Source organism: Pleurodeles waltl, chromosome 3_1 (genome assembly GCF_031143425.1).
Source record: "Pleurodeles waltl isolate 20211129_DDA chromosome 3_1, aPleWal1.hap1.20221129, whole genome shotgun sequence".
Taxonomy (NCBI): Eukaryota; Metazoa; Chordata; class Amphibia; order Caudata; family Salamandridae; genus Pleurodeles; species Pleurodeles waltl.
This window is the reverse complement of record NC_090440.1, coordinates 1,222,444,320-1,222,460,014: the sequence shown is the minus strand read 5'-3', so window position 1 is coordinate 1,222,460,014 and position 15,695 is coordinate 1,222,444,320. Positions and strand designations below refer to the sequence as shown.

Here is a 15,695-nt window from a genome sequence, read left to right as displayed (position 1 = left end):
CCAGAGCTCCTCCAGTGTGCTTCAGACCTCTGCCATCTTGGAAACAGAGGTGCTGCTGGCACACTGGACTGCTCTGAGTGGCCAGTGCCAGCAGGTGACGTCAGAGACTCCTTCTGATAGGCTCTTACCTGCGTTGCTAGCATATACTCCTTCCTAGGTAGCCAAACCTCCTTTTCTGGATATTTAGGGTCTCTGCTTTGGGGAATTCTCTAGATAACGAATGCAAGAGCTCATCAGAGTTCCTCTGCATCTCTCTCTTCACCTTCTGCCAAGGAATCGACCGCTGACTGCTTTGGACGCCTGCAAAACCGCAACAAAGTAGCAAAGACGACTACTGCAACCTTGTATCGCTGATCCGGCCGCCTTCTCGACTGTTTTCCTGGTGGTGCATGCTGTGGGGGTAGTCTGCCTCCTCTCTGCACTAGAAGCTCCGCAGAAATCTCCCGTAGGTTGACGGAATCTTCCCCCTGCAACCGCAGGCAACAAAAGACTGCATCACCGGTCCTCTGGGTCCCCTCTCAGCACGACGAGCGTGGTCCCTGGAACTCAGCAACTCTGTGCAAGTGACTCCCACAGTCCAGTGACTCTTCAGTCCAAGTTTGGTGGAGGTAAGTCCTTGCCTCACCACGCTAGACTGCATTGCTGGGTACCGCGTGATTTGCAGCTGCTCCTGTGCACTCTTCCAGGATTTCCTTTGTGCACAGCCAAGCCTTGGTCCCCGACACTCTAACCTGCAGTGCACAACCTCTTGAGTTGTCCTCCGGCGTCGTGGGATCTTCTTTTGTGACTTCGGGTGAGCTCCGGTTCACTCCTCTTCGTAGTGCCTGTGCCTGGCACTTCTGCGGGTGCTACCTGCTTCTGTGAGGGCTCCTTGTCTTGCTGGGCGCCCCCTCTGTCTCCTCACGCAATTGGCGACATCCTGGTCCCTCCTGGGCCACAGCAGCATCCAAAAACCCTAACTGCGACCCTTGCAGCTAGCAAGGCTTGTTTGCTGTCTTTCTGCGTGGGAACACCTCTGCAAGCTTCTTCACGACGTGGGACATCCATCCTCCAAAGGGGAAGTTCCTAGTCCTCTTCGTTCTTGCAGAATACACAGCTTCTACCATCCGGTGGCAGCTTCTTTGCACCCTCAGCTGGCATTTCCTGGACATCTGCCCAATCTCGACTTTGTCGCGACTCTTGGACTTGGTCCCCTTGTTCCACAGGTACTCTTGTCTGGAAATCCATAGTTGTTGCATTGCTGGTGTTGGTCTTCCTTGCAGAATTCCCCTATCACAACTTCTGTGCTCTTTGGGGAACTTAGGTGCACTTTACACCTACTTTTCAGGGTCTTGGGGTGGGCTATTTTTCTAACCCTCACTGTTTTCTTACAGTCCCAGCGACCCTCTACAAGCTCACATAGGTTTGGGGTCCATTCGTGATTCGCATTCCACTTTTGGAGTATATGGTTTGTGTTGCCCCTATACCTATGTGCTCTCATTGCAATCTATTGTGACTGTACATTGCTTGCATTGCTTTCTATTGCTATTACTGCATATTTTTGGTATTGTGCACATATATCTTGTGTATATTTGCTATCCTCATACTGAGGGTACTCACTGAGATACTTTTGGCATATTGTCATAAAAATAAAGTACCTTTATTTTTAGTATATCTGTGTATTGTGTTTTCTTATGATATTGTGCATATGACACCAGTGGTATAGTGGGAGCTTTGCATGTCTCCTAGTTCAGCCTAAGCAGCTCTGCTAAGCTACCCTTTTCTATCAGCCTAAGCTGCTAGACACCTCTTCTACACTAATAAGGGATAACTGGACCTGGTGCAGAGTGTAAGTACCCCTTGGTACCACTACAAACCAGGCCAGCCTCCTACAATTACTAAAGCGAAAAACATTGACATAGATCATAACTCAGTGCAGTTAAACCATGTATGGTTAGCCGAGACATGTCTATGGCACATGTTGTATAGAAAATAGAAAACACCAGCACCAGCCTCCATGGTGACAAAGAAAACAGTGACAGTGGGTTCAACATGCCATGGTCGACATTGCATATACGTTCTCCAATGATAGGACTCCAATTAGGGGATAACGGGGCAGGGACAGGGGGCTTTGATTTTAAAAAAACATAACCAATTTCCATGATGCACTGGGAGATTTCTTGTACTAAATGTGGGACATTTCTGGATATTTCTTGCCAGGGCTACTGTGGACCCAAACAGAACAGATGCCAGGTAGAATAAAATCAAACAGATGTTCCCTGAGTAGGACTGCTGCGTTTTCTCTGGTTTCAACATCCCCCCAACACAAATTGTGACCCAACAGCTCTGTCAATAGGAAACCACTGTTCCTCCATATTCTAAAGGCACTGGGGAACCATAAGGTGTGTCGACCGAGTATGGACCTGTTAGGTGAAGGTCAAATATAGTCAGCCCATTAACTTCCATTTTATAAAGCAACACTGTTAGAAATGGGGTCTCTACCTGGCAGTCGGATTGAACCCTGTCCAAGTAGGGACCCTCACTCTAGTCAGGTTAAGGGAGGTACCCGCTCAGATAACCCCTACTCACCCCCTTGGTAGCTTGGCATGAGCAGTCAGGCTTATCTCAGAAGCCATGTGTAAAGCATTTGCACGTAACACACAGTAATAAGTGAAAACACTACAAAAGGACACCACACCAGTTTTAGAAAAATAGCCAATATTTATCTGTGTAAAACAAGACCAAAACTTTAAAAATCCAACATACAGTGTTAAAGATATGAATTTTGCAAGGTTTACTCAAAAATACAGTTCCTTGAAGTCGATAGCTCCACCTGGGGCTATCACAGCGTCGTGATCAACAAAACCAACAGTTCAGGCTGGCCGCGGTGTCAAGGGCCAGCTACGGTGTCGGGGAGACCCGCAAACAGTACCTTTGGAATTGCAGGGCGTCGTGATGCTCGCGGTGAGCTCCGGAGAGCGCCATTGCCTGTGTCACGGTGTCGTTTCCAGAGTCGGTGTGGGAGTCGTCAGGCCCTTGAAGTCACACGCGTTGCAGATCGAAGTCCAGGTTGAGGAAGTCAGGAGCGCTGGTGTTGATTGCGTCCGGGATGCGGTGCAAAGCAGAACAATGTGACGTGCAGTGCCCACAGGTCACAGTGCAGGCAGTGGCTCAGTGAGGGCATCCGGTGCCGTCAGTGAGACCAGGGCTGAGGTGTGAAGTGGGGCGGTGCAACATGCGGTGTCACCCGGTCACGGTCCAGGCAGTGGCGGCATTGTTGTGGAAGCGCTGTTGTCAGTAGGCCCAAGCCGGCGGTGCGGGATGCAACGGTGCTTTTTGACCCTCATGAGCAGTGTCCACAGGCCACGGTGCAGTCAGGGATGCCTGGTGACGACACTGGAGTCAATGGTGCTGGCGTCAGTGGACCGGGGCAGCAGTGCGGGACAGGACAGTGCTTTTTGTACCTCAAGAGCAGTGTCAACAGGCCACAGTGCAGGCAGGGGCACCGTATCAGCAGGAGCGGTGTCGTTTGGGATGCCCAGGTTGCAGTGTGGGCAGGCGATGCCAGAGTGCGGGGCCCATTGGTCATGGTGTGAGAGGCAGCTCGGTGAAGTCGTCCGATGACGGCGTCGGTGAGACCAGGGTCGCGGTGCGAAGCAGGGCAGTGCGGCTCTGTGCGGCATCAGCAGGTCACGGTGCAGGCAAGCGGCGACTTCCAACAGGAGGCAAGCTTTACTCCAAGCCCTTGGAGAACTTTCGCAAGCAGGACACACAGCAAAGTTCACCCTTTGCACTCTTTTCAGGCAGAAGCAGCAACTGCAGGCCAGTCCAGCAAAGCAACACAGCAAAGGGACAGTATTCCTCCTCCAGCTCTTCAGCTCTTCTCCTGGGCAGAGGTTCCTATTGATTCCAGAGATATTCTGGGGTTTTGGGTCTTCCTCTTATACCCCTTTCAGCCTTTGAAGTTGGCAATCTTCAAAGCAAAGCCTCACGTGTTTGCCAGATCCTTCCTTGTCCAGGCCAGGCCCCAGACACACACCAGGAGATTGAAGACTCCATTGTGTGGGGGCAGGCAGAGTCCTTTCAGGTGTGAATGACCACTCCTCCCTCCCCTATAGCTCAGATGGCTCATCAGGATATGCAGACTACTACCCCGCCCTCTTTGTTTCACTGTCTAGAGAGAGGTACAAAACAGCCTAACTGTCAAACTAACCCAGAAAGACAATCCACAAACAGGCAGAGTCACAGAATAGTCTAAGCAAGAAAATGCCTACTTTCTAAAAGTGGCATTTTCAAACAGACAATTGAAAAAACAACTTCACTAAAAGATGTACGTTTAAATTGTGAGTTCAGAGACCCTAACTCCACATTTTTATCTGCTTATAAAGGGAATCTGCTATTTAAGGATGTTTAAAGGCAGCCCCCATGTTAACCTATGAGAGAGATAGGCCTTGCACAGTGAAAACCGAATTTGGCAGTATTTCTCTGTTAGGACATATAAAACACTATATGTCCTACCTTAAACATACACTGCACCCTGCCCATAGGGTTACCTAGGGCCTACCTTAGGGGTGCCTTACATATAGTAAAAGGGAAGATTGAGGCCTGGCAAGTTGGTACACTTGCCAAGTCGAATTAGCAGTTTAAAACTGCACACACAGACACTGCAGTGACAGGTGTGAGCCATGTTTACAGGGCTACTAATGTGGGTGGTACAACCAGTGCTGCAGGCCCACTAGTACCATTTGATTTACAGGCCCTGGGCACCTCTAGTGCACTTTACTAGGGACTTACCAGTAAATTAAATATACCAATCATGGATAAACCAATCAACAGTACAATTTACAAAGAGAGCTTATGCATTTTAGCACGGTTTAGCAGTGGTAAACTGTCCAGAGTCCTAAAGCCAACAAAAACTGGTCAGAAAAATTAGGAGGAAGGAGGCAAAAGGACTGGGGATGACCCTGCAAAAAGGGCCAGGTGCAACAAACACATGCATGTTTTGACTGCAGAGAATGTTCCAGTGGCTAACAAAACTTGAGGGACCTCCTTGCAAGGTACCTGGAGGAGGTCCCCTTCCCACTGGACCCAGCCAGGGCCCTGTCGCCAGTGCACAGTGTACTCTGATGAGGGGGGCCCTGGAGCTTGCTAACACAACTCCCCCCCCCCCCCCCCCCCCCCGCCACCGCAGTCCGGGGGCTGCGGGGGGCCTGTGTTACGTTCATACCGTATAGTTAACTGCGTTTATGTGGCGCGAATAACTTCTCTGAAACTCATGCTCGTTTTGTGGATGCCGAGCTCAGAAGAGAAATGCCTCTTCAGAGTGGGTGAGACTTGTCTGTGATTGGGTGTGGTATGGGGGACCCTCCCCATTCCTCTGGGGTTGAGGTCTAGAATTCTTTACAGAGCGGCTTTCCACGCATGCATTTCCCCTTCTTTTCTGAACTCCTTTGTCCCAAGGTCTCCGTGTCTTGTCCTCGTTCGCTTTCTATTTAGTTATCTTCCTTTGTCTCACCTCTTCCCATCAATAATGCACACTAACACAAGGAAGCTATTTTCCATCTTCTGTGGGCAACAGCGATCGATGCCTTGATATGTGGCAGTCAGGGAAAACAAATCGAAAGCGTACTTCGGAAACCAGAGATCTGTCGTCCAATAAGGAAAGAGACGGGCGTGTTTTTAAGGCTTCTCACACGTTTTACATTTTCAGCAGCGAGCAATGGAAACTTGCAGACTTTCAGCCTATCCTACAAGGTGCGTCTCGTGATGCTTGTGAATGCGCAAGACGTCGTAGCTAGTGTTTCTTTCGTGAGATTGCTCCGCGAGAGCGCTGTAGGCTCACTGTTTGGTGGCCTGCGTCTGTTGACTTGGGTCTCCCTATTGAGCACTATGAGAGTTGTTGAGGCGCATGGCTTGAAGATCAGTGTCTGCCTTGTGTTTATTATTTTAGTGGCGGTAGATAATTTGAGTTTGTCTGTAGACACCGAGGCCTTGTTGCTGCATGAGATCTTCTCCCACAATCACCCCTCCTCGCAAATTATTACGCATAACCTGAACAATAATTTTAGCCCCTGCAACGCAAATCAAGAAAACCATGCGGGAGGATTCAGATACGGTAAGCCTTGTATTTAGTTAGCGGTCTACAAGCCCTTGGCCAGTTGCGCTCTGGACAAAACCAAATGTGGCGCCCGTCTTCTCATACTCACCATTTCAGGTTTTTACAGAAATACTCCACACGCCACTGCTTGTAATGTGGTTGAGACATACATTGCCTTTTTTTCTCTCCGCCTCACCTGACACGCCGTTAGATGAACTCTTGCCGGTCGCCAGCTGGAGGGCACTGGCTTTTAAGTAAGGACCTTTATTTAAGATGCTCAGTGGACATCTTTCCTTGCGTTTATTTGCACCTTCTTGTCGTCCATTTTATTGTGGCAGGAAGTAAGGTCCTCAACAACCCTTTTAAGTTTGCTGATAAATGGAAGGAAGGATGAAGTGGTTTTACTTGGCCATGGGGGGGGGGGGGGGCAGTGAAAACCGGCCATTTGACAGCCAACTCTTAATCGGATGGGCAGTCGAATGGCGAAATCTCCGATGACCCATACTCTGTCGGGCTGTTTGAGCAGTATGCCGGCGACCTATATGAAGTAGTCTTCGTGACTAACATACTTAAGGTCTGTCTGTCTGTAAATCAGGAGGGTGGGCCTGCAGTTTGGTGGAGAGGGTACTTTGTCGCTGTTGTGACAGAGTACTCTCTAAGCGAAACTCTAAATAAACGTATTGGTCACCATGACGTACTTTTGTCACAACAAAGTTTGTCAGAGGAATAGGCTTGTTCCAAATACTTGTCTGTGTGGTGTACAGCTTGGGCTGTGGTTTGAGTGCTTGGAATTGTGTGCAATAGAATTGACTGACGCTCCTGAGCCAATGAGGGTGGTGACCTTTGTTCTTTTTATATGTATGTGTTGGCATATCCACGCTCTAAACAGAATGGGCAAAAATATTGTTGCCAGCTTCAAACATGACACAGATCCCCAAGGAATGTTTGGAAACAGATATTGACCCTTTTGTTAGCTAATCTTGCATGCCCAAGGTAAACACAAGAAAGATACGAAAATCATTTTCAAAACATTTATTGAAGTGATCGCATTCCTGTATAAAAAGCATGTGCTGCAATAATTAGCAAGATTAGATATACTAAGGTAATCAGCATTGTTAAAATGGTAAGTAAGATAGTTCGACAATGGCAATTGTTGCTAATGTTTGTGTACTCTTATCTGTATCTAATACTATTCTAAAGAGAGCACAGCAGGAGTACCCTCTGCCAGATCAGTTGGAGTGATCTACACCTCAGTACTTTGGTGGTAGGTGCCTGGAAGCCAGTATATGTTCTCCTCTTTGGCAGGTAGGAGGTCGGAGTCAGTAGGCGCTCCATTTCAGTTGTAGCTCGTAGCCGTTCCATGACAGTCCCAGAGTTATTAGCTCTAATCTGCTGTGCTGTCCTGGTTGGGTATTACTCGATCACCCACTGCTGGAATGCAGGCAAAAGGAATGTTTTGGGCACCAAACAGATAAATATTTTGTTGCAAAATATTTTGATAATGGTGTGCCACTAGCCGAAGCAGTGACTGCAGTAATGGTGTCATCATCAATTCTCAGATGGAAACGAGTAATTACAGCTACTTGTACAATCTGAAGAGCCACATTAGCAGCTTCATCAGCCAATGAAGTCTCCACAATGTGTATTCTAACATGCTGATGACTCAATGTACGTATGACATAAGCCCGGGGAAGAGCATCTTTTAGATCTGCCACTTTTCCTCAAATCAATTTATGCTTGATAATGTTACCTTTAGAATCTCTGAATCCATTCAGGCACCAATAATGTAAATTGTAATTATAGGACTGGACGCAGTAATAGGAATCACACAGTAGAAGTGTTTGGAATTCAGACTCCATATACTGCAGTGCCAGAACCAAAGCTTTCAATTCAGCCAGTTGAACAATACAGTCACTTAAAGTTTCTGTGTATGTTTTTTGTGCTTGAAAGTCTCAGTTTTTCATGATATCCTTCAGCCCGTATGTATATATTTTGAGTGCTAAATGCGGGCTGGGCTGAAACATTGGTATGTATTAGAAAATCATACTGATCTACAGGCAGAATATCAGTTGAAATGGGGTACTGTTGTTCATAATGGAGAAATTCCTGTGTGCATAACATAGGTTCAAAGACATAATCTACATCAGTAGCTGTCAAGGAAGTGGCCCACTGTATCCATCGTGGATGTAAGTTATTGGCGTTAGGAATGCTTGCCTTTGTAACAGCCTCTAAGGCTGGAATGGGAGAAATCACAATTATGCTTTGCCCCTGAGCCAGTGGACGTTCCTTCAAAACAACTGTTTGAGCTGCAGTCAGAATTCTTTCAATTGATACAAAATGCATGCCTGCATTAGAGTATAAATGTGATTTTTACGAATCAGAACTGTTTCACCTTCTTTAAAGGCAACATATGTATAGCCAGTGGAAACTGCAGTGAAATGGGTGACTAGATCTGTTCTGTTAACACAATTGTGTAAATATTTGGATGCAAGCATGTCAGATTGCAATGTTCTGAGAATATGGTCCAGTGTTTGTCTGAATAATCTGGACGAATTATGTCGTACAATGTATAACCTATTGTTCATAACCTGGTATGTATGTTCAGTCGAAGTATAGAAAGCCTGAAAGTGATTGTAGCTTTTTTAATGTATTTTGGGATGTAAATGAGTACCCTTCTGTGAGAAGTGTGGTGCAAGGCTTCCTCCTTCATTTGATAGTTTGTAGCTGTTAGACCTGGAATTCTTGGCGTGGTCTGCCTTGTTTTTTTTGCCTCTGCTTCCCATGTTTTGACTGTGCTGGACTTTGTTTTTGCTATTTTTGGTACTCTGGGCACTTTACCGCTGCTGACCAGTGCTAAAGTGCAAGTGCTCCTGTGTAAAGTGTATGTGTAATAAGCTTTTCCATGATGGGAATATTAATTTACTAGTAAGTCCCTAGTAAAGTGCACTAGAGGTGCCCGGGGCCTGTAAATGAAATACTACTAATGGGCCTGCCGCACTGATTGTGCCACCCACATTGGTAGCCCTGTAAACATGGCTCAGACCTGCCACTACAATGTCTGTGTGTGCAGTTTTAAACTGCCAATTCGACTTGCCAAGTGTACCGACTTGCCAGGCCTAAACCTTCCCTTTTTATTCATATAAGGCACCTCTAAGGTCGGCCCTAGGTAGCCCATGGCCAGGGTGCAGTGCATGTTAAAGGTGAGACATGTACTGATGTGCTTTACTTTTCCTAACAGTGAAATACTGCCAAATTCGGGTTTCACTGTACAAGGCCTATCTCTATCCTTAGGTTAACATGTGGGCTGCCTTTACATATCCTTAAAGTGCGGATTCCCTTTGAGAGCAAATAGAAAAGTGGAGTTTGGGGTCTCGGAACTCACAATTTAAAAATACATCTTTTAGAAAGTAGGCATTTTCTTGCTTTAACCATTCTGTGACTCTGCCTGTTTGCAGATTCCCTGTCTGGGTCAGACTGACAGTTGGGCTGTTTGTGAATCTCCTCTAGACAGTGACACAAAGGAGCTGGGGTGTAGCCTGCATATCCTGAGCTAGAGTGGAGGGAGGAGTGGTCACTTACACCTGAATGGGCAGTGCCTGCGCTCACACAATGCAGACTCCAGCACCCTGGTGTGTGTCTGGGGCCTGGCCTGGGCAAGCAGGATCTTGTGAACAACAGAGACATTCCTTTGAAGTTTGCCTACTTTAAAGGCAGAAAGGGGTATAAGTAGTGGACCCAAAACCCCAGACTTTATATTTCTTCAAGATCACTTCTGGAACCAAGGGGAACCTCTGCCAAGGAGAAGAGCTAAAGAACTGAGGAGAAGTGCTGCCCCTGCCTGTGATTGTGCTTTGTTGGTCTATCCTGCAGTTGCTGCTTCTGCTTGTGAAAGGGGCCAAAGACTGGACTGTCTTGTGCGTTCCTGCTTGAGAAGAATCTCCAAGGGCTTGGACTGAGCTTGCCTCCTGTTTTGAGGTCGCAGTGCCACCAAAGACTTCCTCTGCCAGCACCTGGACTCTCTGATTAGACTCCTGCCTTGCCACATGGTGCCCTATCCAGTCTCTGGGCCTTTGAAAGGTGAAGTTGACAGAACAAGAGCTGAAATTCACACACAGAACACCATGCAGGGAAATGGTCAACGCACTTTCTGCAACATGGCTAATAAAAGATGTGCCACCCGCTTTGTAGCTGGAGAAACGGTACAACACCCGCTTGCGGATGCTGATAACGACGCAAACCCCATGCAGCGTGGTTTTTCAACTCTGTGCGACCGGATTTCACGCGCATCGTCGCTGGGCATCAGTCATCGCGGACCTGCGTGGATCCGAGGTGCCCTGTCTTAAAATCGACGCATCGCTCTCTTGCGAGGGACAAAAATCACACATCACCTACCCGACGGGCATAGAAACGAGGCACGGCCTCACTTGCGAACAAGGAATTAACTCAAAGCTGACTTTTCCAATGCACGCTCGCCCGTGTGGCTTTATTTTTGACGCAAACCAGGTAGTTTGTGTAACAGCAACGTTTCCATTGTTTTCTATGGAGTAAGACTCTTATTCCTTTGAAAATTCATATCTAGACTTGTGTATGTTGGATTTTTGTCATTTTGGTCTTCTTTGATTTAGATAAATATGACCTATTTTTCTAAATTGATGCAGTGTTCATTTTATACTATTTTCACTGTTTTATACCACGTGTGGTGGTACAAATACTTTACACATTGCTTCTGAGTTAAGCCTTTCTGCTCGTGCCAAGCTACCAAAGGGGTTAGTGGGGTTAACTAGGTGTTTTTCTCCTTTGCCCTGACTAGAGTGAGGGTCCTTGCTTGGACAGGGGATAACTTGACTGCCAACCAAAGACCCCGCGGTAAAGTCAACACGTATACCCCTACACTCAGAACCAAAGCACATAAATAAAAAAACATTGGGCCAGATGTGCGACCTTGAGTTTTGCGATTCACAAATTGTGAGTCGCTGAACCTAATGCACAACAGTGTACCTCACACTGTTTGCAATTCCCAATTAGGTTGTAAATTAGCTACCTCGTTAATATTCTTGAGGTAGGTTTCAATTTGCAACCCCGTTGGGAATGGCAGCACTCATAGGGATGGTGGCCTGCTGGGAACAGCAGACACCATGTCAGTGACTGCTTTTAAATAAATCAGTTTTTTTAAAAAATGCAGCCCGTTTTCCTTAAAGCAAAATGGGATGCGGTGCAAACAAAAAAAAAAATGAAAAGTTTTTTTCTTTTCATTTGTTTCTGAGCAGGCAGTGGTACATGGGAACACTGCCTGATCTGGAAAAATATTTTCTTTCTGTCTTTGCTTGCCTTGTCGCTACTCTCTCTGACTTTCTGTCTGATGAGTCCTGAAAGAAACAAGAACGTTTATAAGGATACTGGTACCTATCAGGATGTTTAAGTATGTCATGCTTATGCAAATTATAATGTTTTTCAGTGGACTCCAGTAATGGAGATCCACTCTGCTTTTTCTGTTTTACTTTTTCATTTTTATTATACCAGTGCTTTTTAAAAGATTACGGTGTCTACTTGATATCTGAATCAGCATTTATTTTAAGTTGTGTCTTATCAGGCCTGGTTCCCAATTTATTAAGACCTTTTGAAGCTTAGGTCTCAGAAAAAAGGTCCGACTGCCGTGACTTGTTGGCAAATATTGCCAATGATGCTGCCTCCCCTTTAATATTACTTAAGATCATTGAGGATTCTGTGGCAATATTGGCAATTCATTTCATCCCTAAATTCATGGTGGGGGGCTGTGGGATGCTTGTCTGGTGTGTGGTGGGTACCCTTGGTACTCACATCTCATACCAGGTCCAGTTATCCCTTATTAGTGTAGTCAGTGTCTAGAAGCCAGGCTCTCTAGAGGTAGCTGTAGATTAGCAGCCAAGGCTTATCTAGGAGACATGGAAAGCTCATTCATTACCACTGTAGTCACGCTTAGTACTTTCACACATGAAAGAAAACACTCGGTGTTACAAAAAGAAAGGTACTTTATTTTGGTGACACAAATACCAAAAATACCACTATACTCCCTTAGGAGGTAAGTAATGAACACATTATATACACTAGTATGCAGAAATAGGCATAACAACAGTTAGAAAACAGTGCAAATAGTGAAAATCACAGTAGTTAGAAATGGGCCTGGGGGAGCCCAAACCATATACTAAGAAAGTGGAATGTGAAAGTCGGTCCCCCACCTAGGCAAGTGTAGTGTGTAGAGGGGAGTTGGGAGTGTTAGAAAAGCCCAAAGGTAAGTACCACAACCCACCCCAGCGACCAGGAAAACCGTAGTAACTTTCCCAGATCACACAGAGAAACGAGAAAACGAATTATGCAAAACCCAGAAGAGAATACAAGATACCAAAAGTAGATTCCTGGACAAGAAGACCTGTGGAAGAAGGGGACCAAGTTCAAGAAGCACAGAAGAGTCCAGGAAGAGTAGGAGCCCCTGCTAACCCGGATGAAAGTGCAAAAAGAGAACCACCAGTGGAGAAGAAACCCAAGAAGATGAAGTCGGGACCCTGGAGGATGCAAGTGATGTCCCATGCCGGTTAGAGGATTGCAGTCAGGTTTGCGTTGTCGGAGTCCGCCAACAAGCCTTGGCATATGCAAAGCTCGTGGTTAGCAGAAAATGGTGCTGGCGGGGAACCAGGATGGACCAGGTGGACTCTACCCAGGTAGGGGGAGTCAGAGAGGGCTCTCAGTAGCTCAGAGAGCCCACAGAAGACCAGGTAGCACACACAGGAGTCCCACAGCATGGGGACTAGAAAGTTGCAGACAAGGCCCACGCAGCACTACGACAAAGGCTCCCACGCCGCCGGAGAACCAGTCAGGAAGATGTGTGTCGCAGGACAGAGTGCCGGGGGCCGGAGCTACAAAATGCACGAAGGACTTAAAGGAAGGATGCTGACCAGCCTTGGCAGCTGCAAAAGATGCAGTGCACAGGGGTACTGTCTTGCGAGGGGAGGCAAGGGCTTACCTTCACCAAAGTGGGACAGCTGGAAGAGAGGACTGTCCGGACCACTTCAGTCCACCACCCGTGATGCAGGGTCCACGCAGCTCAGTAGGAGAGGGGATCCACGCAGCCGGTCGTCGTTGCAGTTAGTGCCTGCAGAAGTAGGGGAGTGACTCCTTCACCCAAAGAGAGATTCCTTCTTCCTTCTGATGCAGGCTGAAGACGGTCTGTCCTCAGAGGATGCACGACCGGGAAACAGTTGCAGTTGCTGGCAGGAGCCAGAGATACAATGTTGCAGGAGGCGTCTTGCTTCTTTGTTGCAGCTTGTAGGTTCCTGGAGGGTCCAGATGCAGTTTCATCAGTGAGAAGTCGAAGTGGAGGATGCAGAGGATTTCTGCTGGAGTCTTGCAATGCAAATCTGAGGAACCACCCAAAGGAGAGACCCTAAATAGCCCTGAAAGGGGGACTGGTCACCTAATAAGGTAAGCACCTATCAGGGGAGGTCTCTGATGTCACCTGCTGGCACTAGCCACTCATGCAAAGCAAAACACAAACGCTGTGGGATAGCGTAACTGGATGGACGGAATGCAGAACCAATCAAACATTCACCCCCAGTCACAGATCTGGGTTTAATCCATCCATTATTTTGCTCACCATGCCACCCCAGTTTGAACCCAGCCATATGCAAATCAGTCTTGACCCTGTTCCTCATGGGAACAGTCCAGCCCGAACTGCCAGGCCAGGTTCTCCCTGGACCGGAAACAAGCATCCTAGGACCGGTTTCGGGGTTTCACCCCTCATCAGCCAGGCTAGCTTGAATCCAGTGGCACAGTGAGCCCGGGACCCACGTCTGGGCATACCCGGCGCACTTAGGGCGGCAAAAGCAAAGCAAAACACAAACGCTGTGGGATAGCGTAACTGGATGGACGGAATGCAGAACCAACTCATGCTCCCAGAGTTCCCTGCCAATCTTGAATCCAAGATTGCAAAACCTAGGGACCCTCTGGAGGAGTTCTAAGTACCACTTGGGGTGGTGATGGACAGGGAAGTGATCACTCCCCTTTCCTTTGTCCAGTTTCGCGCCAGAGCAGGAACTGGGGGACCCTGAAATTTTGTAGACTAGATTATGCAAGGATGGCACCAATTGTGCCCTTCAAAGCATTTCCAGTGGCTTGGGGAGGCTACAGCTCCCAAGCCTGTGTCACCTATTTCCAAAGGAAGCAGTGTAACACCACTCTCCCAAAGGAAATCCTTTGTTCTGCCTTCCTGGGCTCGAACTTCTCAAGCAACAGGAGGGCAGAAACCTATCTGTGATGTGGCAGCAGCTGGTGCTGCCTGGAAAACCTCAGAAGGCTGGAATGGCAATACTGGGGGTCCTCTAAGGAGCCCCCAGAGTGCATGGAATCATACAACCAATGCTTGCGAAAGTCTTGGGAAATGATTCCAGCATGTTGGATACCAAACATGCCTATGTTCGAAGTTACGATTATGTAGCTGGACATAGATAGTGACCTATGTCCAGTAGATGCGTAAAATGGTGTCCCTACACTCATGGAGTCCGGGAACATGGGCCTGGAGTTTGTAAAGGCACCTCTGCTAGTGCAGGGGTGCCCTCACACACAGGTACTTTGCACCTTGCACTCAGGGTTGGAGGACCTGCTATAGGGGTGAGTTATAAGTGACCTGGTGTAGTGAAAATGGCAGTGAAAGGGTGCTTGCACCTTTTCACACAGGCTGCAATGGCATTCCTGCAGAAGCCTTTGTATGGGCTCCCTATGAGCAGCAAAATATATGCTGCAGCCTATAAGGATCCCCTGGAGCCCCAATGCCCTGGGTACCTCGATACCATATACTAGGGACTTCTAAGGGGGCACCAGTATGCCAACTGTGAGTTTTGGGAGATAGAGCATAACCACTGGGGTCCTGGTTAGCAGGATCCCAGTAAACACACTCAAGTACACTGACATCAGGCAGAAAAAGGGTGTAACCATGCCAAGAAAGAGGGTCCTTTCCTACAGGGGCCGTTCTGAACCCCAAGTTGCGCAGTTTTCCATTAGAGGAGCCATACCATGCGGTAGACACGTAGCGAGAATTCTACATTTATTTTGGGCTTCCGTATGGGAAACACTGCTTCAAGCTGATTTGTTTTTAGAGCAATCTCAAACAGAATTTCCTCACGTTTGGAATGTACTTTATCCATAATGGCGTTAATAGTAACCGGACTGATTGCAGGCACAGTTAATGCTTCCTATTAGTCTGAGATGTCAGACGTCTCTGTGTAGAGGTGAAAGGAAGCCTTGGGCATATGTGAGAAAACTACCCAGGAAACCTGTAAATTAAGTACCTGACCTAAAACGTTGGTGGTCCCATGGTACACTAATATAGCAGGACTGTGTAGTAGACTAACACAAACTTCACAGTATAGAGACTTGGGCACTCATTACGAGTTTGGCGGTCACCGGATCGCTATGCTGACGGTGCAGACCACCGTATTATGACCACAGCAGTGATCCAACTGCAACGCAGCCAAGTCATTGCTAGTACTGCTAGTGTGGTCAGACTGCCTCCAACGGCGGTAGCAATCTCCAAGCCAGTGGGGACCAATTTAGCGCCCACCATATTAAGAGTCGGCAGAACGCCAGGATT

At 47.5% G+C, this 15,695-nt stretch overlaps 1 protein-coding gene across 2 annotated transcripts in view; it reads left to right on the top strand.

The window, feature by feature from the left end:
* The first annotated feature begins 5,827 nt into the window (after positions 1-5,827).
* Positions 5,828-15,695, top strand: part of LOC138285067 (zinc finger protein 418-like) — a 389,919-nt gene continuing 380,051 nt past the window's right edge. Inside the window, exon 1 of one of the 2 annotated variants that reach the window (XM_069224555.1) lies at positions 5,828-6,094. In XM_069224555.1, coding sequence (XP_069080656.1) covers positions 6,074-6,094 — 21 coding nt within the window. In that variant the 5' untranslated portion in view covers positions 5,828-6,073. The remainder of the gene's footprint in view (positions 6,095-15,695) is intronic. The other variant, XM_069224553.1, reaches the window with a different exon arrangement.